Source organism: Schistocerca nitens, chromosome 10, assembly GCF_023898315.1.
Source record: "Schistocerca nitens isolate TAMUIC-IGC-003100 chromosome 10, iqSchNite1.1, whole genome shotgun sequence".
Taxonomy (NCBI): Eukaryota; Metazoa; Arthropoda; class Insecta; order Orthoptera; family Acrididae; genus Schistocerca; species Schistocerca nitens.
This window is the reverse complement of record NC_064623.1, coordinates 10,311,385-10,337,639: the sequence shown is the minus strand read 5'-3', so window position 1 is coordinate 10,337,639 and position 26,255 is coordinate 10,311,385. Positions and strand designations below refer to the sequence as shown.

Genomic DNA, 26,255 nt, shown 5'->3' with positions numbered 1-26,255 from the left:
CAGTAGTTCTAAGTTCTAGGGGACTGATGACCACAGATGTTAAGTCCCATAGTGCTCAGAGCCATTTGAACCATTTGAAAAATCGTTCAACGAAACCTTAACGTTAAATTTCCGTTTTCTTCACAACACTGTCTTTTCTGTGCTGCCTTTTTTTAAAAGCATGGGATGCCAACATATGGAACTACAGTACGGTCACAAAAGGGTAATGGAATGTAGACGAATTAAATCAGTCGACGCTGATGGAATAATTAGGAAAAGTGGTAGATGAAGCTTTCTTAATGCACAGCAAAATAACTGATAATGTCAGACGTAGATGCGATATAAAATGCAGACAAGAAACAGAGGAAAAAAGCAAGATGGATCTGTCGGAATTGAAAGTAGGCCTACTTTTAGTGATAAGTCTTTTTCTGAAATGTTTTGACTGAAGTGCCGGCTTGTACGAAAGTACAGCAGTTCAGAGAATAGAAGCTCTTCGAATGTTGTGATACAGAAAAATAATTTTTGAACTCGTAATTGGAACGTCAGCGAACTTGTATCGCTATGTAATAAAAATAATCAGTGGAGATGGCAAATGGTTTTTATTTTTATGATATAATAAGCGGTTTCAGTCGCACACAGAGCGTCATCAGACCAGTAAAATCTCCATTGGTGACTCACGGAGATGATGTACGGAGGCACTGTAAGAGCAAGAAGCAGCTGTCATCAACTGCGATCTGGAGCTGTGTTTGTTGCGCCACAGAAGACTGTTGAAAGTTACATGGGTAGATCGTCTAAGTAACGAAGGGCTACTGCCCCGAATTTGAGAAAATAAAAATGTCTGGCGGAACTTACTAAAAGGTGGACATCAAGGACTCGTGATCTTCGTAATGGAAGAACGTTTGGAGAGGAAGACCGAAGGATGATTGCAGTAGTACTGTCGACAGCAGACAGCGTATGGTGTGACGGCGCCGTATGCCGATCGTGTGTAAAGCATGCCAGCAGCAAGATACAATCAATACCCGCTCTGCGCGATAGTAATGAAAATACTATCTATGGCAGTGCTGCCAAAGCAGAGTTACTGAACACATCCTTCCGAAATTCATTCACCAAAGAAGGCGAAGTAAATATTACAGAATTCCAGTCAAGAACAGCTGCACAATAGCCCTGGGTTCGGTGTGGGACGGCGGTGGGGTGGGTGGACTGCTGTGGCCCGTTGTGGGGTTGTGAACCAGTGAGGGCTGCGGCGGGGGCGGAGCCTCTCCGTCGTTTCTGGGTCCCCGGTTTAATACATACGTACATCATAATGGTTCCGTCACACTTGTCTGCGGCACTCCTGACGATATCGTTGTCTGTAATGAACACTCGCAGTCAAGGACAACACATTGGGTTCTATTACTTGAGAACTCTTTAAGCCACTCACATATCTCGGAACCTATTCTCGTATCATCGTCAGCAGTCTACAGAGGGCACCATGTCAAACGCTTATCAGAAATGTAGCAATATGCAGTGTGCCTGTTGCCCTTCATCCATGGCTTCCAGATTATCATTTGAGATAAGGGCAACCTGAGTTTCGCAAGACCGACTCTTTCCAAAACCGTGCTGATTTGTGGACAGAATTTTTTACACCTCAAAGAAATCTACACTGAAGCGCCAAAGAAACTGGTATAGGCAGGCGTATTCATATACAGAGATACGTAAACAGGCAGAACACGGCGCCGTGGCTGGGAACGCCTATATAAGACAACAAGTGTCTGGTGCAGTTGCTACATCTGTTACTGCTGCTACAATGGTAGGTTATCATCATTTAAGTGAATTTGAACGTGGTGTTATAGTCGCCGCATGAACGATGGGACACAGGTTCTTCGAGATAGTGATCACCGTACGACCATTTCACGAGTGTAACGTGAATATCGGGAATCCGTAAAACATCAAATCTCCGACATCGTTCTGGCCGGAAAGAGATCCTGCAAGAACGGGATCAACGACGACTGAAGAGAATCATTCAACGTGACGTAAGTGCAACCCTTTCGCAAATTGCTGCAGATTTCAGTGCTGGGCCATTAACAAGTGTCAGCGTGCGAACCATTCAATGAAACATCAATGAAACATTCGGAGCTGAAGGCCCAGTCGTGTACACTTGATGACTGCACGACACAAAGCTTTATGCATCGCCTGGGCCGCTCAGCACCGACCTTGGACTGTTGATGACTGGATACATGTTGTAACTCTTCAGGCTTTCCCGGCGATCTAATGACATCTTGGGTTGTCGGGTGTTCTGGCGGATATCAGCGTCGTACTTGCACGATATTTCGGTCACGTAGCTCGTAACCTTCATCGGGTGCGACCTGAGACTAGGCATAAATACTGGACCAGATCCACTCCAGGAGCAGTCTCAGGTCGCACCTGATGAAGGTTACGAGCTACGTGACCGAAATATCGTGCAAGTACGACGCTGATATCCGGCAGAACACCCGACAACCCAAGATGGATACATGTTGCCTGACCGGACTAGTCCCGTTTCAAATTGTATCGAGCGGATGGACGCGTGTGCGGGTATGGAGACAACCTCCTGAATCCATGGGCTTTGCATGCCAGCATTGGACTGTTCATGCTGGTGTAGTCTCTGTAATGGTGTGGGATGTGTGCAGTTGGAGTGATATGGGACCCTTGATACGTCTAGACATCGCTCTGAGAGGTAACACGTACGTAACCATCCTTTTTGATCACCTGCATCCATTCATGTCCATTGTCCATTCCGACGGGCAGTTCCAGCAGGGCAATGCGAAACCCTAGACGTCCAGAATTTCTACAGAGTGGCTCCAGGAACACTCTTCTGAGTTGAAACACTTCCGCTGGCCACCAAACTCCCCAGACATGGACATTATTTTCATTTCTGGGATGCACTGCTCCAACTTGTAATCTTACGGATTGATGGACAGTCCTGCAGGATTCATGGTGTCTATTCCCTCAGCACTACTTGAGACATTAGTAGAGTCCATGCCACGTCGTATTGCGGCTCCCCTGCGTGCTCGCGGTTGCCCTAAACGGTATTAGGTAGGTGTACCAATTTCTTTGGCTCTTCAGTGAAGTTCCACACTCTCAACTGATCATTCACTTTGCACATCTGGACCTGAATCATGGTGTGAATTCCGGAAGGCTGAAGTCTCTGTGTGTGTATTTGCAACACAAGAACTCTGTTCCTGAAGTTGTTATGGAAGCCATGATGTGGATTTATAGGAACCTTAACTCGCCCAGACCTCCTCTGAAAGTGTCTACATGTGTGGACTCAGAATGCCAATAAGTCTTTCAATGATATTATCTGGATAAGAGTATCAAAACATGTTTCTCTGAAGTTAAATAGATTGGAACGGGGAGTTAGTGATGGTGCACTAAAATTTAATGATGGATATATGTGGAGAATAAGAGTTCGTAACATCTTCCCAGGCTGTCATGCAAGAGCGTGGTTGAAATTGTAAGTCAAGTCGAGACACCAGCCAGGAGGAAGACGCTTTTAGAGGAGGAGGAGGGTGGCAGAGAATATGACGCTGAATATGCTGCTGGCCGCTTCTCAGCCTTAATTGAAATATATGAGCGAGTTTTTATCATATTGAATTTTAGACACGATTTCCTGAAAATGACTTCTTTATATTTTATGTACCTATAAATCCAAAATTAGCTGGGATAGTTCCATGAAACTGTGTGATAGTTTTAGTATAACATACTGTGCGTACTGAGGCACAATCATGGGTTTGGATCTAGGGGCTTACGTGTACAAATATTCACAACAAAAATGGCATAAGTTTAAAAAAAAAGATTACTCTCGTTCTTTAGCATCAAGTGTCTTTATTCTGCTTCAGCAGACATAAATAATGTGGATAAATTACCTGTAAACGTTTTAGGTTATCTTTTTCGGTTCCAAAGATGAAGGTACATAAACTTGGCTCATTTAACATTGACCGCATAGGTCCATAGGGCCTGCAAAGTCATCGTACGATTTCTGCCATCACACAGTCACGTGAATTCACGTAAACTATGGTAAAATACTGTTTACTTGCTTAAATAATTATTCCCCTTATCTGGTTAGCAACTATTTCTGAAGTGCATTTACGTTCAGGAAAATATTCAGATTTCTCTTCGCAAAACCACCGTCTTCTCCCTATCTCTGGTTAGTCCTTTCTTTTCTACAACGCTAAGAATCACACTTTCACTCGTTTTCATGGGAATGTAAAGAGAGGACTGAAGAAGTGTGACTAGTAAAATAAAACACAGTTTAAATGCATTTTCAGATCAAAATGGCCATAGCGTGAGCGAATTATTTCGTGTAGCTTCTGCTTGTGCTACCACAGACTCCGATCATCAATATAACGATCTATTACCAGCCCGAAGGACTTAAATGGAGCGAGCGAACAATACCGCTTCAATATCTCAATAGCACCATCTTCTGGCGGGTTGTAAAAGCCTGAAAAGTGAAACTTCTACTCGCAGTCGTGTAAGCGACGTCACTATTTCTAGTTGAGACTCGTCCACGACGTACGCTTTGACTTTTTTATAAGTGTAGTGAGAGGAGCAGCAGCTAGCGCCAGCAGCGATTGCTTTAATAGCTGAGTCAGTAGCCGCTTGTTCAGTCGCTCAGTGGCCGCGAGTTTTCCGAACTGCGCGGCGTAACTCAGTTTGTGGAACAGAGGGGTGAGGGAGAGAGACGCAGAGGGAGTGTGTCTCTCTGCCCCGAGGCAGCAGCCGCCATTGTGTGTGCGCTCAATGGGACGCCGTAACAAAGGAGAGCTGCACAAAGGGGAACTGTGACCTCGCCCCCACTCTGTATCGTGTCACAATTTGCTGCTCGCCGCTGCTTCTTTACACTTCAAACTGTGGCCGACGCGCTGGCAAATCATATCAATGCTGTTGTCCCGGTGCAGTAGTAAAGATTTGCCCCCATAAGCCCGGTCTCATCTTAAATGTGTAATGCGTCACTAACTTACGGCATCTTTCCAGAGAGACTGACGGACGCCATTACTAACGGTGACAAAGGGAGACGTCAACTGCCGGCGTGTTTCACTGCCGACATCATTTTCCAAAATTTCTGAGAAGTGATGTATTCTAGAATAGTATGTTACCTAAACCCCAATAATAACCTCAGCAGATTACAATTTGCGTTTCAGAAGAATTGCTCTACTTAGAATGCCCTTTATGTGTTCACTCGCCAGGTTTTACAAACTTCGATTACACCATAAATCAGTCTAAATTCAACTAAATACCTAGGAATTTAACTTACGAACAACTTAATTTGGGAACAACACATTGAAAATGTTGTGGGAAACGCAAACCAAAGACTGCCTTTTATTGGCAGAACACTTAGAAAATGTAACAGATTCACTAAAGAGATTGCCTACACTACGCTTGTCCGCCCTCTTTTGGACTACCGCCGCACGGTGTGAGACCCTTACCAGCTAGTATTATCGGAGTACATTGAGAAAGTTCAAAGGAGAGCAGCGCGTTTTGTATTATATCGAAGTAGTGGAGAGAGTGTCACGGACATGATGCAGGATTTGGGACGGACATCATAAAAACAATGGCGTTTTTCGTTCCGGCGGAATCTTCTTACGAAATTTCAATCACCGACTTTCTCCGAATGCGAAAATATTTTGTTGACGCCGACCTACATAGGGAGAAACAATCATCATCACAAAACAAGAGCAACCAGTGCTGGCACGGCAAGATTTAGGTGTTCGCTTTATTCGCGCGCTGTTCGAGAGAGGAATAACAGAGAATTATTGTGAAGGTGGTTCGATGAACCCTCTGCCAGGCACTTAAGCGTAATTTGCAGAGTATCCATGTCGACGGACATGTAAATATAGCGCAGTTGCTATTTTTTGCGACTTATCTAAGGCCTTTGGATGTGTGAACCACAGTATTCTCCTAGATAAGTTGAATTTTTGTGGGACTGATGTTGTAGCCCATCAATGGATGTCATATCTAACCAAAAGAAAGCAGAATTTTGTACTTAGAATTATGTCCCCAGACTATATTGGTTGAATTACTGACTGGGGAGAAATCACATATGAGTTTCCCCAAGGCCCAATCTTAGGTCCTCTGTTGTCCCTCATATCAGCTAAAACATTAAGACCACCTGTTTAATAGCTCGTTTGTCCGTCTTTGGAACTGATTCTGCGTTTCACGGGTCCGACAGTTTGTTGGCAGGTTTGTGGAGGTATGTGGCACTAGATGTCTACGCACAGGTCATGTGATGATGAAGTCCCACACTTCTTGACAGAGCGTAGGGGAACGATGCGGGAGACCCGCACCGCCGTAGTAGGCAAGATCCTAGTGGAGGTGGTTTGCCGTTGCTATCCTCTGACCGTAATGGGGATGAATGATGATGATGATGAAGAAGAAGAAGAAGAAGAAGAAGAAGAAGAAGACGAAACAACACCACCCAGTCATCTCGAGGCAGGTGAAAATCCCTGATCCCGCCAGGAATCGAAACCGGGACCCCGTGCTCGGGAAGCGAAGACGCTACCGCGAGACCACGGGCTGCTGACTACAGGGCGCGTAAACAACGGGCCGCTGATTTGCGTACACGGTGATGGCGCCCGATAGCGACCCAGATGGGTTCCATAGGATTTACGTCGGGCGAATTTGGCCGCCGGGACATCAACACTTCATTCAGTCACATTTGCGTTTAGAATCACTGCATATATTGGTGAGAAACAAATCAGTACGTTGACATACTTCCATATCATAATGTCATATGGAATGACGTCCTGGGACGACTCATCTTTAAGAAAGAACATCTTCGTTGCTCAAAAATGTGCTGTTACAATAACACGTAGTGGTCATCCACGATCGTATTATAGACATGCGTTTCAGGAGTCGATCGTTCTAACTACTGGCTTACAGTATATTTATTACCTCACGAAGTTTATTGTAAATAATCCACTGCACTTCAAAAGGAACAATGATGTACGTAATTATAGTAATAGAAGGGAAACTGACATTCATTACTCCACTTTAAGGTTGTCTTTAGCACAGATATGGATGTAGAATACTGCAACAAATATATTCGATCACTTACGCAATAATATAAAATGTCTGACAGACAGCAAAGTAAAAGGTGAAAAATTGAAAAAATTTATCCTTGACACAAAAAAGCTTAGAAATGTTCAGCACGTAACCATATGTACAAATTAATTTGCGCTGTGACTGTAAAATGACTCATTCCATGTCATCGCCTTTTATCGTGAAGAATAATCCATGGAACTTGAAACAAACTAACTCTGCATTGTTAGTCTATCCTGAGCAATTTGAAAGTCGCGTGTTCACTTGCACTTTGTTTTTTGGCCACAATATTTTTGCTTTTCATAAATCGTGAATTTATCTTCGCAGTGCTTTGCATGCTTTAACTATGATCAGCTTCGATTAATCTAAACAAGCTCTTTGATCGATTTCCTCGTCTCTACTGATCTATTTCGTATCTTTCGGCCACCTGCAAATAGGAAACGTTCGCTGGTGTGGATCCACGAGGTGAAACACTCTCGAATGAGTTTTCGCCTTTGTCTGGCTGCGTTCCTTTCCTGGTTTTTAGGTTTGGGAAGCAGTCTGGTGTTTCCTGCTTCTTACTTTGCCCAGTGTCGATGCTAGATGGTTCGGAGTTTCCGCACTGACGAAAATTATGGGTGAGATCTCTTCACTCACTTGCTATAGTGTCTAGCTTATTTCAGCCGTGCATTCAAAATAACTGCACAGTAATCGTGCGTTAACTCCGCACAGCCGAGTGGTTCCAGGCGCTACAGTCTGGAACCGCGCGACCGCTACGGTCGCAGGTTCGAATCCTGCCCTGGGCATGGATGTGTGTGATGTCCTTAGGCTAGTTAGGTTTAAGTACTTCTAAGTTCTAGGGGACTGATGACCTCAGCAGTTAAGTCCCATAGTGCTCAGAGCCATTTGAACCATATGAACTCCGCACACAGAATTGCAATGCTATCCTTCCGCGTGATGAAGCAAAGGTACATAGCGTGTTCACTTTTCGTGAAATGGCAGCTGATGCTGGAAATGAGTGATACCTTTTCAATTTATCGTACTGTAGATTCCAATTTCTCATTCCCCCCCAAGCAGTATCAGTTATTAATATTTTCGTTAGAAGTCGTGCACTGCGAATACGCAATTTCGTAACTTTTTTCGAAAATCTGCTATTGTGTTAGCTACATTAAGAACCCATGGGGAGATTGTGGATGTCTGGACTGTTTTAAGAGCGATATCGATACATATTACAAAAAATGGTTCAAATGGCTCTGAGCACTGTGGGACTCAACTGCTGTGGCCATCAGTCCCCCAGAACTTAGAACTACTTAAACCTAACTAACCTATGGACATCACACACATCCATGCCCGAGGCAGGATTCGAACCTGCGACTGTAGCAGTCGCACGGTTCCGGACTGCGCGCCTAGAACCGCGAGACCACCGCGGCCGGCGATACATATTACAAAAATGGATGTTTGTACAGGGTGACAATTATTGAACCATATGAAATAAAATCGTCTTAACTTCTGAACGGTTAGCGTAGGACGTACAGACTCCACGGTTTGACGCGGGGCATGACAGGAATAAGTATGCGCATGCACACGCGACTTATTGTTGTCGGTCATTTGCACGTGAAAATGTCACGGTACAGCGCATTTGGGGGACTGAGAATCCGTATTTCATGATAAGAGAAGTCTCTTCATACTCAACGGGTGACTGTGTGGTGTGCAATGTCCAGTCACGGAATAATCGGTGCGACATTCATTCATGGCACGGTGATTACCGAACGGAACGTGAAAGTTCGCAAGATGATTTCATCCTCATTATCCAAAGTGACGCTGATTTCGACAAGATGTGGTTTATGCAAGACGGAGCTCCACCACATCGAAGCAGGAGAATGTTTGATGTCCTGGAGGATACTTTGAAGACCGCATTCTGGCTCTGTGGTACCCATAGGAGTCTGGCATTGGCCTCGATTGGCCGCCATATTCTCCGGATCTAAACCACATGTAACTTCTTTTTGTGCGCCTATATTAAAGACAAGTTGTACAGCAGTAACCTAAAACCATTGCTGAGCTAAAAACAGCCATTCAGGAGATCTTCGACAACATTGATGTTCCAACACTTTAGCGGGTCATGCAGAATTTCGCTATTCGTCTGCGCCACATCATCGCCAATGATGGTAGGCATATCGAACACGTCATGACCTAAATCCGAGTATCTGTAGTGACGTTTACATACTGAATAAAGTATGTGCATGCCTTAGTCTCGTTTTTTTCTTACGGTTCAATAATTGTCTCCCTGTATGTACGTGTGTATGCAAGACGGAGCTCCACCACATCGAAGCAGGAGAGTGTACGTTTCACATCGCCTTCTAAACCATTGGACTGGTTTCAACTAGACCAGGTACAAATACCCCTTACTATAAAGCAACAGTCGCCGTGGCAGTAAGAACCACTAGTTTCGAATGTTGTACACATTTCCAGTCACTGACACCGGTACAATACCTTACATCAGCGCCACTAACAACGTGCCCCCAAACATTACAAGTTGACTATAGGGACCATTTGTTCCTTGTCGAAATGCACAAGTTTTGATGTTGTTTACCTTGTGTATTAGTTTGAACGAAGAGCTTCGGATCACCCTGTAGAAAGAATGTAAGTTAGTAGAATAACATCTGCAAAAATATTCCCGTATTCTCCTTAAATAACTACTATTTCTACCTTCTCTGACAGAGACATTTAATTGAAGACGGTTGACTGCACGATCGGTGTATATTTTCCTTCCATTTGCGTTCGTCTGCTGTCTGCTTCAGCAACTGAACGAGTTACACTGCTCTGGGTGCCTACATTTTGTTGTGCTGAAACGGGCGAGTCAGTCATTGTCGCGTTACGTTTTTAATAAAGTCATGTTTACAGAATGGTGTTGTAAGATTTCTGGTTTATTTCTGGTATTCTATTCAAATGATGTGAGCATTAGTTTTTCATCGGATGTGGCCTATTGCATATTTTTACGCTAAACATTTTTCAAATAGTAGTTTTCAGTAGTCTATAAATTACGCCAGAGAGATTGTTTGTACAAGCAGTGTGATCTTTGATTCTCAGTAGTATTGTCGTTGCAGTAGGCATTGTGAGAGAAGTTAGAGAAAGAGTGAGATGTCGGTTATGCTACCGAGCTGTCTAAAATAGCTCGCAGAGTACAGGGAGAAACATGCAGAAGATGATGAATTTTGGTATATGAGTTGGTAGAGATTAATTAGACAGGTGAAGACTGAGAGTTAAAGTTGTTGTTGCATTCCTTGCTTTTGCGTATTTGTGACGCGTTTGAAAAACAAACTTTTGGTTGAATTTTTTTCCTTGTTGGATTGAATTAGTTAGTTTGTTGTGCAGACGAGAGTAAGTAAAGTTATCAGTTCACATGGCTTGCTCTCACTTGTCAGAGGTGATGGATTTTATCACTGATTTATGATTTTCAGTAATTAATCCATGGCATAGCGATATTCGATATAAAAGATGATTTTTGTGAAGATGATTGTAATAATTAGAAAATGAGTTTTCAATTTTTGCAATACAGCCTTTCAAAGGTTTGTTTCCATTTAATTATTTTGCAAGTTCAAATTCGAGCACCGTCCTCTTACAATTTCATATTTTCTTACTATATTTCGGGTTTGCAGAACTTCAGTGGTTGGAAGCATCAGCTGTTTAGAACAGTTGCGCGTTATTGCATTGTAGTGCGCGAGCTTTTCTTTTAGCTTGCTTTCTGCTGCACTGCATTTTAACGTTCATCGCTTTGACAAAGTACCGAGTTTTTGTTGGGGCCAGTTACATTACTGTCGGGATACAGTGACACCATTCAGTATTACGCGTTGCTTTTCGAAATTCAGCTAAGGTAAGCACTGGTTCAGAGTTCATTTCATATACAGACGATTTTGTTTGACAGTGCAATGTTAAAAGTGCAGTGTTACATTCGCGTGTGAATTATTCTGTGTATGGAATTTTGTTTAGTCGGACTGCGTGCGCAAATTCACAAGGCGTATTGTTCACGGAAACATTTTGCTGACTGATTCAAGATTTGATTAGTGATTCTACAGAGCATTTTTATTCCGTGTTGAAACTGCAATTCACGTATTGTAACGTCACGCGCTGTAGCACTGTTCACTGCTGTACAATACGTACTTTAACGGGATAGTCTTTTAGTTTAACTCTGTGCGACTACCGAAAAAATCCAGGGTTATGTTTAAAATAGAAATTCTACTGATCCTATATTCGTAACGACCAAAGCTACGAGAATAGCAATAATGTTGATTAATGTAACCCCTGTAGCTAAACAACATTTGCGATGTAAAATCTCGAATGAGGTGTGCGTCCTTGTTGATTTTATATAGGAGTATGGAAATAGCTATTTTGGACGCTATGATAATAGTAAAATAGTCACAGCTGTTTTTTGTGACCACTCTTTGTAATGACGCATTTCGAAAATATCATCATCAGATTCAATTACGGGAACAGACACCACACGGTGTAGTGAGTCAATTTAACAGTGCCATATTGAATAGGAAAAACAACATTTATTTGATACTTTTTTTTATTTTGCGTCTGCACAAATATTTCCTCGGGGTAGTCAAGATAAACGGCACGCCCTGTATATTGTGCAACAGAAACTTTTCCACGCACTTTATGGTAATTCGCGGAGTGTAAATGCAGATTTGGAGGTCTTCCGAGACAACGGTGCATATGTAGTTGGTCTCCCCTGACGATGGCGCTCAACTTTATGTTAACATGCCTGCTCACAATGCAGCCAGCCCTAATGTTAACTCTGCACGGCGGTAAGGCCGGTATTACATTGTCATATTTCTTTGTCAAAGTTGATATGTCGAATATTTATGTCAAAGAAATTTGATAGTGTAATTGGAAACTTCGTCAAATGTCGCCTGTCGTCAAATAAATATGAACAAATTTAGGGCCTCGCTGTAGATTTTATCATAAAAGTCGTTCGTCTTCTGTTCATTGCAATGTGAAATGTCACCGCTTCGAGCGCTGGCGTCGCTACAGCTATTTGACATCTCTGTAGTGTGTTTGTAAACATATTTGCAAGGTTGGTTTGTTCCTTTGACTCTTTTAAAAATAAACTTGCGTCGAGTAGGATGGGAGGTGAGCAAGGGGCACAGTGCATGTTATTAATTGTGTGTTGATGGGCAGGTGGAATATGCTGCAGGAAACTTAAATGTCCACAATCACAGCTACAGCCATCCGCCTCTACATCTGGGAACACCCAGGTACCTTCTCAGCAAACCGGAATAGAGGACGTGGTCACACTCTAAAATAAAAAAAATTCTTTCTTAGCCCCACTTTGTCTATTTTTTAGCTCCAGATGTGCCACAAGCTAAAAAGCTCTTCATCTGTTTCGTACTTTTTACTAGTTTTGTAGTTACTGGAACGTTAATTCAATTAATTCAGTTATTCAAAATTAAAAATAGTTCTTATCGCCCTTATAGTGCACTAAATATTCATTTACCTTCTCATATTCCCCTTTCAGTGTTCTGTAAATCCCTTCACACGTTTCGGGAATTATTTTGGTCAATTTACAATGTGATATTCGAGGGCTGTGTTGTAAACTATAGCTCTCTCATGTATCAAGAAGTAGTAGCAGTATCACAGTTCGGCTGTCTTCTGCACCTATAACACTTCTCAAGAGTATGTTCTATTTTGTAATGTGAGAAGCCACTTTGCTGAGCAAATACTGAAATAACTTCTTATACATTCGTAAGTAATTTATATATTGAAACTTGACTTCCTGCACGTGCAGGTCTCGTAACAAATTTTCCCGAACGCCTTTACTATCTCGACGTGATGCCTACGGCTTCATCCAAGTATGTTTCCTTTTTCTTCTCTGCTTTTCCTCTAAATGACATTGTGGTACTAGCAACTGCAGCGCTTAGCAACTAGTCTTCGTCCATCTTGAAAAAAAAATCAAATGGTTCAAACGGCTCTGAGCACTATGGGACTTAACATCTCAGGTCATCAGTCCCCTAGAACTTAGAACTACTTAAACCTAACTAACCTAAGGACATCACACACATCTATGTCCGAGGCAGGATTCGAGCCTGCGACCGTAGCGGTCGCGCGGTTCCAGACTGTAGCGTCTAGAACCGTTCGGCCACTCCGGCCAGCCCATCTTGAAATTTGACGAAAAATACGAAGACAGTGTAATAACCCTTTTTTTAGCGTCACCTCAAAGATCTTTGTCAAAGAAATTTGACGAATATTTGATCGTATTTCTTTGTCAAAGAAATGTGATGGTGTAATGCCGGCCTAAGGTGCAGCGCTGGACACGCCTCGCCGTCGGCTCTCCCATAGAGCTCACAGCAGAGCATCCTCGCTGACGTCATCAGCAGACCCTAGTTAGACCGGCGCGCTTAGTTCGCCGATAAGCGCGCAATTAGGACAGGTTAATCCGGCGCCATCGCGCTCGAGTCTCGCGTGACCACGGAAGCCCAACTTGCTGCACCCGCACGGCTACACTGGTTCTTCCTCCCCAGTATGTCCTGGCGATGCGCAGGGCCAGCAATTCGCAACGGCCGTCTGCAGCAGCGTGTACCAGAGAAATCAGGTCACCACGTAGTCTGTGCGGCACAAGGTGCTTGATACTACAGTAGTGGAATTTAGTACAAAGGCACGAATGTTTGTAGGAAAATTTTCAGTGTAGGTTGGAATAGCTGTGCGTAGTGTACACTGGTGTCTATTTCCCCGTCCTGTGTCTAATTCAGTATATAGTTATACAAACTGTCAATAGAAGGTGGCATTCTGATCAATGGACAACCACGCCAACGATGACGTCAGGGCGCCTGTCAAACGGGATGTGTCTTCTGGATAGTCCCACATCCACAATCGCCGTAAGCACACAGTCACAAACGGTGCAGTATGGTACAGAGACGACGCCTGCCCGGCTAACCGCATTGGAGGGCCACGGGAAGAGCGGAAGCATGACAGTCGCAAATTGATGCGGACCGATGACTTATTGTGAATCGTTCTGTTGTCTTTTTTGGACGTGGCCAAGTTTATAGAGATCGAACTATGTCCCGAACACCACTGCGGGGCCGACAACGTGTAACATCAGAAAGAGTGGACCGTTATTTGGCTGTAAAGGCACGACTTTACCGCCTTAGTACTGCGTAGCAGCTCGCATCTGACCTCGCAGCATCCACTGGACGTGTTGTGGCGAGGCTGACGGTGTACAGAAGGTTTCGGCAGATTTGTCTTTTTGTCGGAGACCTGCTGTATGTATCCCTCTGAAGTACACTAATGGCCATTAAAATTGCTACACCAAGAAGAAATGCAGATGATAAACGGGTATTCATTGGACAAATATATTATACTAGAACTGACGTGTGATTACATTTTCACGCAATTTGGGTGCATAGATCCTGAGAAATCAGTACCCACAACAACCATCTCTGGCCGTAATAATGGCCTCGATACGCCTGGTAATTGAGTCAAACAGAGATTGGATGGCGTGTACAGGTACAACTGCCCATGCAGCTTCAACACGATACCACAGTTCATCAAGAGTAGTGACTGGCGTATTGTGACGAGCCAGTTGCTCGGCCACCATTGACCAGACGTTTTCAATTGGTGAGAGATCTGGAGAATGTGCTGGCCAGGGCAGCAGTCGAACATTTTATGTATCCAGAAAGAACCTGCAACATGCGGTCGTGCATTATCCTGCTGAAATGAAGAGTTTCGCTGGGATCGAATGAAGGGTAGAGCCTCGGGTCGTAATACATCTGAAATGTAACGTTCACTGTTCAAAGTGCTGTCAATGCGAACAAGATGTGACCGAGACGTGTAACCAATGGCACCCCATACCATCACGCCGGGTGATACGCCAGTATGGCGATGACGAATACACGCTTCCAATGTGCGTTCACCGCGATGTCTCCAAACACGGATGCGACCATCATGATAGTGTAAACAGAATCTGGATTCATCCGAAAAAATGACGTTTTGCCATTCGTGCACTCAGGTTCGTCGTTCAGTACACGATCACAGGCGCTCCTGTCTGTGATACAGCGTCAAGGGTAACCGCAGCCATGGTCTCCGAGCTGATAGTCCGTGCTGTAGCAAACGTCGTCGAACTGTTCGTGCACATGGTTGTTGTCTTGCAAAGGTCGAATTCTGTTGACTCAGGAATCGAGACGTGGCTGCACGATCCGTTACAGCCATGCGTATAGCATGCCTGTCATCTCGACTGCTAGTGATAGCAGGCCGTTGGGATCCAGCACGGCGTTCCGTATTACCCTCCTGAACCCACTGCTAACAGTCATTGGATCTCGACCAACGCGAGCAGCAATGTCGCGATACGATAAACCGCAAGCGCGATAGGCTACAATCCGACCTTCATCAAAGTCGGAAACGTGATGGTACGCATTTCCCCTCCTTACAAGAGACATCGCAACGACGTTTCTCCAGGCAACGCTGGTCAACTGCTGTTTGTGTATGAGAAATCGGTTGGAAACTTTCCCCATGTCAACACGTGTAGGTGTCGCCACCGGCGCTAACCTTGTGTGAATGCTCTGAAAAGCTGATCATTTGCATATCACAGCATCTTCTTCGTGTCTGTTATATTTCGCGTCTGTAGCACGTCATCTTCGTGGTGTAGCAATTTTAATGGCCAGTAGTGTATCTTGTCAGGAGGAAACGTCTAGAGTGCAACCGTCAACTTTCCACCTAGACTGTCGAACAGTGGTCCAATGTCCTTACCACAGATGAGTCCCAATTTGGTCTGGAGAGTCATTCTCGGCAGATTCGCGTCTGGAGGTAATGTGGAACCCAACTTCGTGGCCCATCCATTGCGGAAAGGGACGGATATCGAGGATGAATGGTACGGTTAAATAGGTAAGGTTTAACTGCTGTCAAGTATCATCAGACTTTGGGACATGTGCGGCTGTTGCGATGTGCTGCGGGCGCAGGCTTCGTATTGCTGGACGATAACGCTCGACTTCACGGAGCACGCGCGGTTGATGTTTTCCCCGAAACGGCAAATATTGCACGCATGGCGTGGACTGCGCCCTCTCCCGATCTGAATCCCACAGAGCATGTCTGGGATGCGCTAGGGACACAGGCTGCACGACGCGAGCATCCAGCCACCACTCTGCAAGACTCGCGAGCAGTTGTGAAGGAAGAATGGGCGAGACTGAAGACATCACTCACAGCATATCCCGTCGTTGTCAGGCCTGTATTGCTGCCAGAGGTACACCGACAGATGCAGTCAAGTGGTATTTGATGTCAGTAGTACAGGTGCTAGAGGGTGGAACTCGGTATAAAGGCAGTCGGCTCTGTGAAGTGTTTGTGTGGGTCGCCTCAGAAGACGACGCTGTAGCACCCCTGTGGCCAGTGCTGTCATTCGTCGCTTCAAAATCTTTGTAATGTTACTCAGTAAATTCCTTGTAAAAATTGCGAGCGATCGGGAATGTGGACCATTGCTTCGCCATGTCTTCTTCCGCAGCGCAGACAGTGCATTTCTAGCGTTAAACCTGTTAGGTTTCTCGTTAGCATTCACATTTTTAATTGATGTTTAAGCTTCAGTTGACGGTACGCAACCAGTATGTCAAACTCGTATTGTAGACACCCACTCTATATTATCTGCCGGAGGTTCGCATTTCGCTACCATTGACTGTTGTTTTATTGCTGAGGAGGAAATTAGTATTTAACGTCCCGTCGACAACCAGAACAGTAGAGACAGAACAGAAGCGCAGATTAGGGTAGGATGATGAAGGAAATCGGCTGTGTCCTGTCAAAGGAACCATCCTGACATTTGTCTGAAGGGATTTAGGGAAATCACAGAAAACCGAAACCAGGATGGCCGGAGACGGGTTTGAACCGTTGACCTCCCGAGAGCGAGTCCAGTGTGCTAGCTAATGCGCCTCCCCGCTCGGTGTTTCATTGTAATGACCATTATACGACTCATGTAACGTCTACCACAGTGAAAAAGAAATTTTGTTCTTTTAGCAGGTCATCAGATTACAGGATAATCCCGAAATGCTGTAATGTTGTTGCATTAATTTGATCTGATAGCGGTGCTGATGTTCAAGACCATAAAAGTGGGTTAAAAGCTGTGAGCTATGTGAGGAAGTTAACCTTGCATTACTGCGCAACTGTTTCACCAGGTATCCAGTCTAGCTTACCAAATTCCCAACCAGACTAACATTAATTATAATCTTTTAGTATTCATCTTACGATAACCGGCGATATATATATAAAGACAATTTAAATAAAAAGAAATAAATCAATTTATATTTGGACATTTATTTTAACATTGATCATTGAAATTTCAGCATATCAAACTTGATTCATAACTAAACTGGTGCCTTATTTAGGATTGTGAAAATGTGAGTTCGTAATCTTACGGAACACATCAAATACGGAGCCAAGATTGGGACACTACATACAACACTGCATTCATAAAATAACACACGAAGAATGTTGAAACATATCCAAGAGGAAAATAACCACAACCAACCGATTCAATTTTCACCCAAAGAAGTTACATTCGTAGCGCAATCCTGTCCGTCATGAAATTACCACACACTGGTATACTAAATTCATACTAACTCTCTGTGAAATCTTCCCGAAAAGAATAGCTGAAGGCTACTTTATTACACCACATGCTTCACGTGGTCAACTTGGTTTACACAAAGAGTGTAACCCCACAATAATTTTGATAGTTAAAATAAATTAGATCGAAACACAATTTACAAAAGAAAAACCTCGAACTGGTTACTATCGTCTTACTATTAACCTGATGGGTCAAACAATTGTATAAGCACGTGGTACTGGTCTCACAAAGTACACCCCACGTGGGTTGAACATAAAGAAAAGTTGCTATACTGAAAAATATTGTCAAGACGAGACGTTACAATCTCACGCACACTCGCATTGAAGATTGATGATCTTAGTTAGAGTTACTGATCAACACGTGGTTCCACTTTACTCACAAAGTGGTGACAAAGCAACTACCGGAAGATATTCTGAACTTCACACTCGAATTACACTGCGTTGCAATTTAAGATAACATTAGATATTTTAGAGCTAAACCTGAAATAAAGGTGATTAAATTTTCAGTTAGGCTGAACTTAAGAAATCCATTGTCCTATGGACTTAGCAGACGCGCGCTTAGCCAGAGAGCTAACCACTTCAGACGCTCGCCACGGACAGACTGCCCTAGGCTCCTACCGAGCATGCTTAACAGATACAAACGGAAGTGACCAGAGATGCAGCTTCCTATACCAAAATGACAAGGGACGGACAGGACCATACTAAGAATAGAAATCTCTCTGCTTTTAGAAAGCGTAGCTACCTGTTCCGACGTTGGTCCTACTGTTCTCTAGCAGACAGGCTTGTCTGCTACCATCTAGCATGCAACTAGAAATACATTTTCTGATTCATCCTTTAACGCAGAAAGGAAGGGGGATGACAGTATCTTATCATATACAGTATATAAAAGAAAGCGGATGTAGGTTCCGTATGAGACTGTGAGACATGAATTACATATAAACTGTGTTTTAAAGTATAGTAGTGTGACAGATCGTTCTTGTTTATGTGTAAAAGTAACACGTTCCACTGCTCAGTCTCCTCCCAGATAGTCAGAAACACCACAGCAAATTTAGGAATTTATGCCGTAAGTGACAACATATTTAAGAAATTAACATGAAAGGAATGCAACAGAGACCTTTCAATGCATCATGACGAGATGGAATATAGAAATTCACAAAAAAAAGACTGAACATTTTTCAGCAGCCGTACGACATTTTTAAAGTCTATTTCGTAATTACTCTCATACTTAAACTATAAATCGAAAACGTTCATCCATCACAGGCTTTTGTCAATAGTCAAATTGGCGTTAACGCACCAGTAGAAGAATGTCTTACTGGACGCATGGGGTGATACGACGTAGACTAAAAAACAGTTGTCCATTAAAATTTACTGCTGAAGCGCGTAAAAAACTTTAGCAATGTTCGCGACACGGAACGTCTACGGGTTCTGCAAAAGTAAATAACAGCAGCCTACCAAATGTACTGGTGCATTTAAAGGGAGTTGGAACGCTCTATCCCGACAATGTTAAATTTAGTGACTTGGCTTCCCTGTATTTCAGGAAACACTGTAGCCATTGACATGAAACTTTTACAGGACATTAAACTGCATGTTCTGATTCTACTGAACTACAATAATTGCATCTCAGTCACTGCTTTCGGAAATACAATTTTTAATTACAGGGTTAAAATTTTGTGTACTTTTTTGTACATTACCCTAAATAATTTTAATTGTACATAACATTATCTTCTTTCATTTCATTTGACTCAGGATATGTATGTTATTACCCCCTGAAATTTTTAATACTCTGCTCGAAGTGCTTTCTGAGATTCAAGGGAAAATGCAACAGAAAACGTAAATTTTCAGGAACGGCTTCTAAAGTTACAAAAGACTGTAACTCAATATATGCTTAATTTTTTATTTTTAGTCACTCAAAAGCACCCTGCACCATACTGAATATAATCCTCTTGATCTTTTTCCAAGTTCTTTCTTCTTTTCTTCTTTCTGGACTCCTTAGTGGCCAACTGTGCTGCATACTCTGCTTTATCATTGCGAACCTTGTCCGTCCATTCGAGTCCTCTGATGCAGTTTGCTCCAGGATTAATTCCCATATGCTGTAGCACTTTCACCCTACCAATGTTGCCATCATTAATAGCAATAACAGCACCACTGACCCACCACTGTAGTGTCTTCATTCCAACAAAAACATTTTTTGGTAAGCGAGTCCATATAAGCTTATTGAACAACTCATTGGGATTTTGCGTCTGACCATACAGACACTTCAGTAATCCAGGATTTGCCACGTCTCTGTAAATAGGTTTTATGATATCCATCACTGCTGCTGCGATGGAATGGTTCAAATGGCTCTGAGCACTATGGGACTTAACTTCTAAGGTCATCAGTCCCCTAGAACTTTGAACTACTTAAACCTAACTAACCTAAGGACATCACACTCATCCATGCCCGAGGCAGGATTCGAACCTGCGACCGTAGCGGTCGCACGGTTCCAGACTGTAGCGCCTACAACCGCACGGCCACTCCGGCCGGCTGCGATGGAATGTTTATGGCTGTATGAACTGTTTGAGTACTAGGCATTGCGGTAATTGCACAGTGAATCAGGTCCAGGAAGGCAAAGGTGATGTACTGGTTTTTCATCAGTTGACAGTCTGTGGAAGGAGATAGCACATACTGCCTACTTCATTTTTAAGAAATCCTCAGTATTATTTCTAATGGCCTTCCCATAATACTGCTGTAGTTCATGAATTATAAAGTCTGTCAGCCTGCCTCTTATGGGTTTACCGCCAGAAAGTTTCTTGTCTCTCAGACTTTTTCAACTTCCTCAACCTAGTGCCCATCCTCTTCTGGATATGACCTTTGTAACACAGCAATCCACAGCCTTCTATATAAAAAATTACCGATTTTATTAATCTTGAAACAATGCACATAAAAATTTTAATACTTTCAAATGGGGTATATTATATTTAAAAAGTAAAATAAAATACTTCCCCTTGTGAGTTTATAAGGGATATATATATAATTTTTTTCGTAAAATTACAAATTTTATGATGACATAAAGAGCTGAAAATGTGAAAAAAACTTTTTGTTCTAACTCCCCTTAAGGATCACTCACAATTAAGCAAATGTGAAAATGGCGACAGTTCGCTATGCCAGTGCAGAGGACAGGTAACTAGAGATGTTGTACTAAAAGATCATAGTGCCAGTCATCCCGAGTTTGATACTATAAAATCAAGAGATTTCCTGTGATGGAAAAATATGAAAATTAATGAACTTTAGGCAAGAAACCACTGGTAGTATATCCACCTGACTGTTATATTAAACAAACGGCAAGTGCCATAAAAGTGAAGGTGATGTTACTTACTGAAGGGATTTTTTTTTTTTTTGAAAGGCGCCTTCACAAAAGCATGAAATAAGTAAAAGCATTCCTATAATATTGTATTTCATCAAACAAGCCTATTTCTTGACTGAAGTTACGTAACGCAGCAGTTGGATCGTGACTGGCCGAGCGAACTGTATGTCTCTCCTCTAGGCTGCTAGTCATGTGTCCACCTGGAAACCATCGATTCCACATTCACATGGCAGTCGTGGGATTCTGACCAATGCGGGCAGCATTATCGTGGAACGATAAACCAGTCTTGATGGGTCACTGTCATCCTGCTGTCGAGTAGCGGCACTTTTTGGTAGACACTTGTGATTTTTATATGTGGCAACACAACCAGCCAACAGTCAAATGCAATGAATGGACCAGAAAGCTGCCGCATCATCTTTAATTAGCTGTGCTGGCGTAAGCTGTCGCCAACACTTCGGTCGGCAAAGATGCTGCAAGGAGATCTATAGTAAGCTCTGGAGCAAGCGAGCCTATCTGGAGAGAGGCCAAAGGCAAACTCGCAAGAAACGCGCCGCCAACGCCCTCTCGACCGCCAGTATTTAGGCCGCCGCCAAGGACTGGAGGCCCACTCCGTCATCCAGTGGGTCAATCTCAGACATAGTCATCAGTCAAAGTCCAGTGACTTGCAGTCGCAGAGCGCAATCAGTCTCAGAATGATCACAACACCTGAACTAAAGTAACTTCCTGTTTAAGTTGATAAAGAACCATGTCAATATACACCACTGGCCATTAAAATTGCTACACCACGAAGATGACGTGCTACAGACGCAAAATTTAACCGACAGAAGAAGATGCTGCAATATGCAAATGATAAGCTTTTCAGAGCATTCACACAAGGTTGGCGCCGGAGGCAACACCTAAAATCTGCTGACATGAGGAAATTTTCCAACCGATTTCTCGTACACGAACAGCAGTATACCAGCATCGCCTGGTGAAACGTTATTGTGATTCCTCGTGTAAGGAGGAGAAATGCGTACCATCACGTTTCCGACTTTGATAAAGGTCGGACTGCGGTTTATCGTATCGCGACATTGCTGCTCGCGTTGGTCGAGATCCAATGACTGTTAGCAGAATATGGAATCGGTGGGTTCAGGAGGGTAATACGGAACGCCGTGCTGGATCCCAACTGCCTAGTATCACTAGCAGTCGAGATGACAGGCATCTTATCCGCATGGCTGTAACGGATCGTGCAGCCACGTCTCGATCCCTGAGTCAACAGATGGGGACGTTTGCAAGACGACAACCATCTGCACAAACATACAGGAGTGCCTGCGATGGTGTACTCAACGACGAATTTGGTTGCACGAATGGCAAAACGTCATTTCTTCGAATGAATCCAGGTTCTGTTTGCAGAATCATGATGGTCGCATCCGTGTTTGGCGACATCGCGGTGAACGCACATTGGAAGCGTGTATTCGTCATCGCCATACTGGCGTATCACCCGGCGTGATGGTATGGGGTGCCATTGGTTACACGTCTCGGTCACATCTTGTTCGCATTGACGGTACTTTGAACAGTGGACGTTACATTTTAGATGTGTTACGACCCGTGGTTCTACCCTTCATTCGATCCCTGCGAAACCCTACATTTCAGCATGAAAATTCCACGACCGCATGTTGCAGGTCTTGTACGGGCCTTTCTGGATACAGAAAATGTTCGACTGCTGCCCTGGCCAGCACTTTCACAGACCTCTCACCAATTGAAAACGTCTGGTCGATGGTGGCTTAGCAACTGGTTCGTTACAATACGCCAGTCACTACTCTTAATGAACTGTGGTATTGTGTTGAAGCTGCATGGGCAGCTGTCCCTGTACACGCCATCCAAGCTCTATTTGACTCAATGCCCGAGCATATCAAGGCCATTATTACGGCCAGAGGTGGTTGTTCTGGGTACTGATTTCTCAGGATCTATGCACCCAAATTGCGTGAACATGTAATCACATGTTAGTTCTAGTATAATATATTTGTCCAATGAATACCCGTTAATTATCTGCATTTCTTCTTGGTGTAGCAATTTTAATGGCCAGTAGTGTAAGTATGCAGTTTGTGTTACAGAAGGAGTATACTGGCCACCACCAACACCCTCTCCTTGCTTCCCATGGTACAAGCCTACAGTGACAACGGATGTAGATGGCTTTACTGCTGCTTTGTGCAATTGCACTGAAATGCTAATCCTTTGCTTACCGAGAAGTATAGCACCCTTCGTGCCGATTTGGGATTTCACGGATGTCTTCTTTACGGCATACCAGTTCTAATGACTATTTTTGTAAGTAAATAATTGCTGTTTCGTACGAAAGGCTACTGGTGGCCGCTAATTCGCTGTCGGCTAAGCTGCGTCGATGGGAATTGCCAGCGAGCCCTCGGTACATACCTGTCTGCGTCCTGGCGCTCCTCGGCGGCTACCAGGAGCTCTCGGCCGGCTCTCGTGGGGATTGGCCTCCTTCAAGACGAGAGGTGGCGAGATAAAGTAGGAGGGGGAGAGGGGCCGGAGCAAGAATAGGCGGCCTCTGAGAGGGCGGCGACCCCGGCTGGAGCTGGAGGGTGCCTCCTCTGTCTGCCACACAATAACCCGCCAGCCCCGCCACTGTGCGCTGACACCTGCCAGGTCGCGCACTCAACCAGTGAGTTCCCCTTGTGGTTCCCACTCCGACTGAGGCTTGACTGTATACATCGTCAAAGAAACTACCCAAACGACTCACGGGAATTCCGACAGGTGAACACCTCATCATTTTCGAAGCTAAGACGCAACGAGACATCGCTTATGTATGGCAACTTAAGCCCTAGTTGGTTGAGGCTACGCTAACCAGGAACTACAGAAAACGTGTACACACACACACACACACACACACACACACACACACACAGAGAGAGAGAGAGAGAGAGAGAGAGAGAGAGAGAGAGAGAGAGAGTGTGAGTGAGTGTTAGTTTTGCCCACGCCCGCACACACATCCCAAACGACTAGCACCACCCACAACCATGAATCATATTTGAGCCATTTGTACAAACTGCTTTATTTTAAATTACTATTATGATTTCGGCCTTCAGCCGTTATCGTGTAAGACACTGAAAAAAATTTTTGTACAAAGGCATAGAAAGTGATGAGGACCAAAGTTTAACATCATTTATGTATGACACATACATCCACATCATAATAAAATTCCAGAGATGATTGTGTTCTGTCAAGGTAATAATTACTCTACACTGAACTGATGTATGTCTGTTTCTCATTTAAAACAGGGTACTTTTTCGAAAATCTTATACTTTCGTACTATAAGCATATTGCTTACACCTTGTATTCACAGGCAACACTTTTTCCGAAGACTTCCAAACATGCACGAATGTTCACGAACTTCCGGCTTGCTGACGTAGCTTGGGTCAGCAACTTCTGTTAATCAATTGAACGAAAAACCAGTCCAGTTGCAAACTTTTAGTTTTTATTCATTCGATGATTGGTTTCGGACCGAGACCCATTTTCAAATCACCAAAAGATAGCCGAAAATGGCATTTCCGAAGATGTCAAAACTTGGGCAGTTGCAGCAGGGCAGTACGTCCAGACTTTCTACAGAGTGGCTCCAGGAAAACTCTTCTGAGTTTAAACAATTCCTCTGGCCACCAAACTCCCCTGACATGGGATCTTGAGCATATCTGGGCTGCCTTGCAACGTGCTGTTCAGAAGAGATCTCCTCCCACTTGTACTCTTACAGATTTATGGACAGCCCTGCAGCATTCATGGTGTCAGTTCCCTCCAGCACTACTCCAGATACTAGTCGGGTCCATGCCACGCCGTGTTGCGGCTCCCCTGCGTGCTCGCGGTTGCCCTAAACGGTATTATGTAGGTCTACCAATTTCTTTGGCACTTCAGTGAAGTTCCACACACTCTCAATTGACAGCAAACTAATATATTCACTTTCCACATCTGGACCTGAATCATGGTGTGAATTCCGGAAGGCTGAAGTCTCAGTGTGTGTATTTGGAACACAAGAACTCTATTCCTGAAGTTCTTATGGAAGCCATCATGTGGATTTATAGGAACCTTAACTCTCCCGGACCTCCTCTGAAAGTGCCTTGAGATGTTTACATTTTCCCACCTCCGCATTGCAAATGTTTTGAGTGAAATGCCCAGTCGACGCGCTGTTGTTTTCACGTCAATTCTACCAACATTGAGAGCTGTTTAGTTCTCGGGGTTTTGTAAAATTCCTGGATTCATGTCTCGTCGCTGTGCAGCCTATGAAAAGGATTGCGGAAGACTCCCAAATAAATTCCAAAGTACAGTGCAGTTTTAATACCAATATATTTCCAGGACTCTGGTGTCCGAGCCTGGTGAACTGTACCGGTTACATCACATGCACCCAAAGTTGACACCAAATGACACAGAGTTCACAACAATCAACAAACGAGTGAGCCTACAATACATTTGCTCGCAACCCTAGCCAAACAACGAGTGCCCCAAGGCGCCTGCGTGACCTCTATTTATACTTTTGTTAACGATTACCTACAATGAAAATTACAATTTTATGTATAATCACAATTAAAAGTTAAACCGAATATGAGATACACATTGCTAAAAATTTACAATCTCAGTGCTGAACAAGGTGAATCTATTTTCAACTTAGTTACGAGTTTATATAACATTTTCTGACTAATTATGTTACAGGTAACAATTACATGTCTAAATTTGTTTGTAACAAATCAACTAGTGCCTGAATTTTAGTGCTAACATATATCAGAGATTCAATTAACGTGCTTTATTTATATGTTCTATTTAATTTGCTGTAGTAATTTTATAATGATAGGTTTACTGGTACATCCTGACCATGTGCTACATTTCTTTCGATTAGTTACAGTATTAATTTCACATTTATATTATGTTTCTCACATAAGAACAATGTTAATCAGCAAAGCATCGTTTTCGAATTATATGTATACTGAAATAGTGGTTATTTTTGTATGTAATTTGGAAACAGTTCACTTTACACTTGGACAATTAGGACTGGTGTTTATCTTTAATGCTCTCCGAGGGGTTCTGATAGGTAGCAACGAGATACAGTAATATTTCAGTCTACACGTGTCGACTCAGAATGCCAAAAAAAGTCTTTCAATGATATTATCTGGATAAGAGTATCAAAACATGTTTCTCTGAAGTTAAATAGACTGGAACAGGGAGTTAGTGATGCTGTACTAAAATTTAATGATGGATACATGGGGAGAATAAGAGTTCTAGCCCTGTGTAACATCTTCCCAGGCTGTCATGCAATAGCGTGGTT

The 26,255-nt window shown here is 43.5% G+C and overlaps 1 protein-coding gene across 1 annotated transcript in view; it reads left to right on the top strand.

Annotated features, from left to right (window-relative positions):
- Positions 1-25,702, top strand: part of LOC126209795 (keratin-associated protein 5-1-like) — a 178,003-nt gene extending 152,301 nt beyond the window's left edge. The window contains exons 3-4 of the mRNA XM_049938933.1: positions 25,292-25,388; positions 25,646-25,702. Coding sequence (XP_049794890.1) covers positions 25,292-25,388; positions 25,646-25,702 — 154 coding nt within the window. The remainder of the gene's footprint in view (positions 1-25,291; positions 25,389-25,645) is intronic.
- Positions 25,703-26,255: the final 553 nt, after the last annotated feature.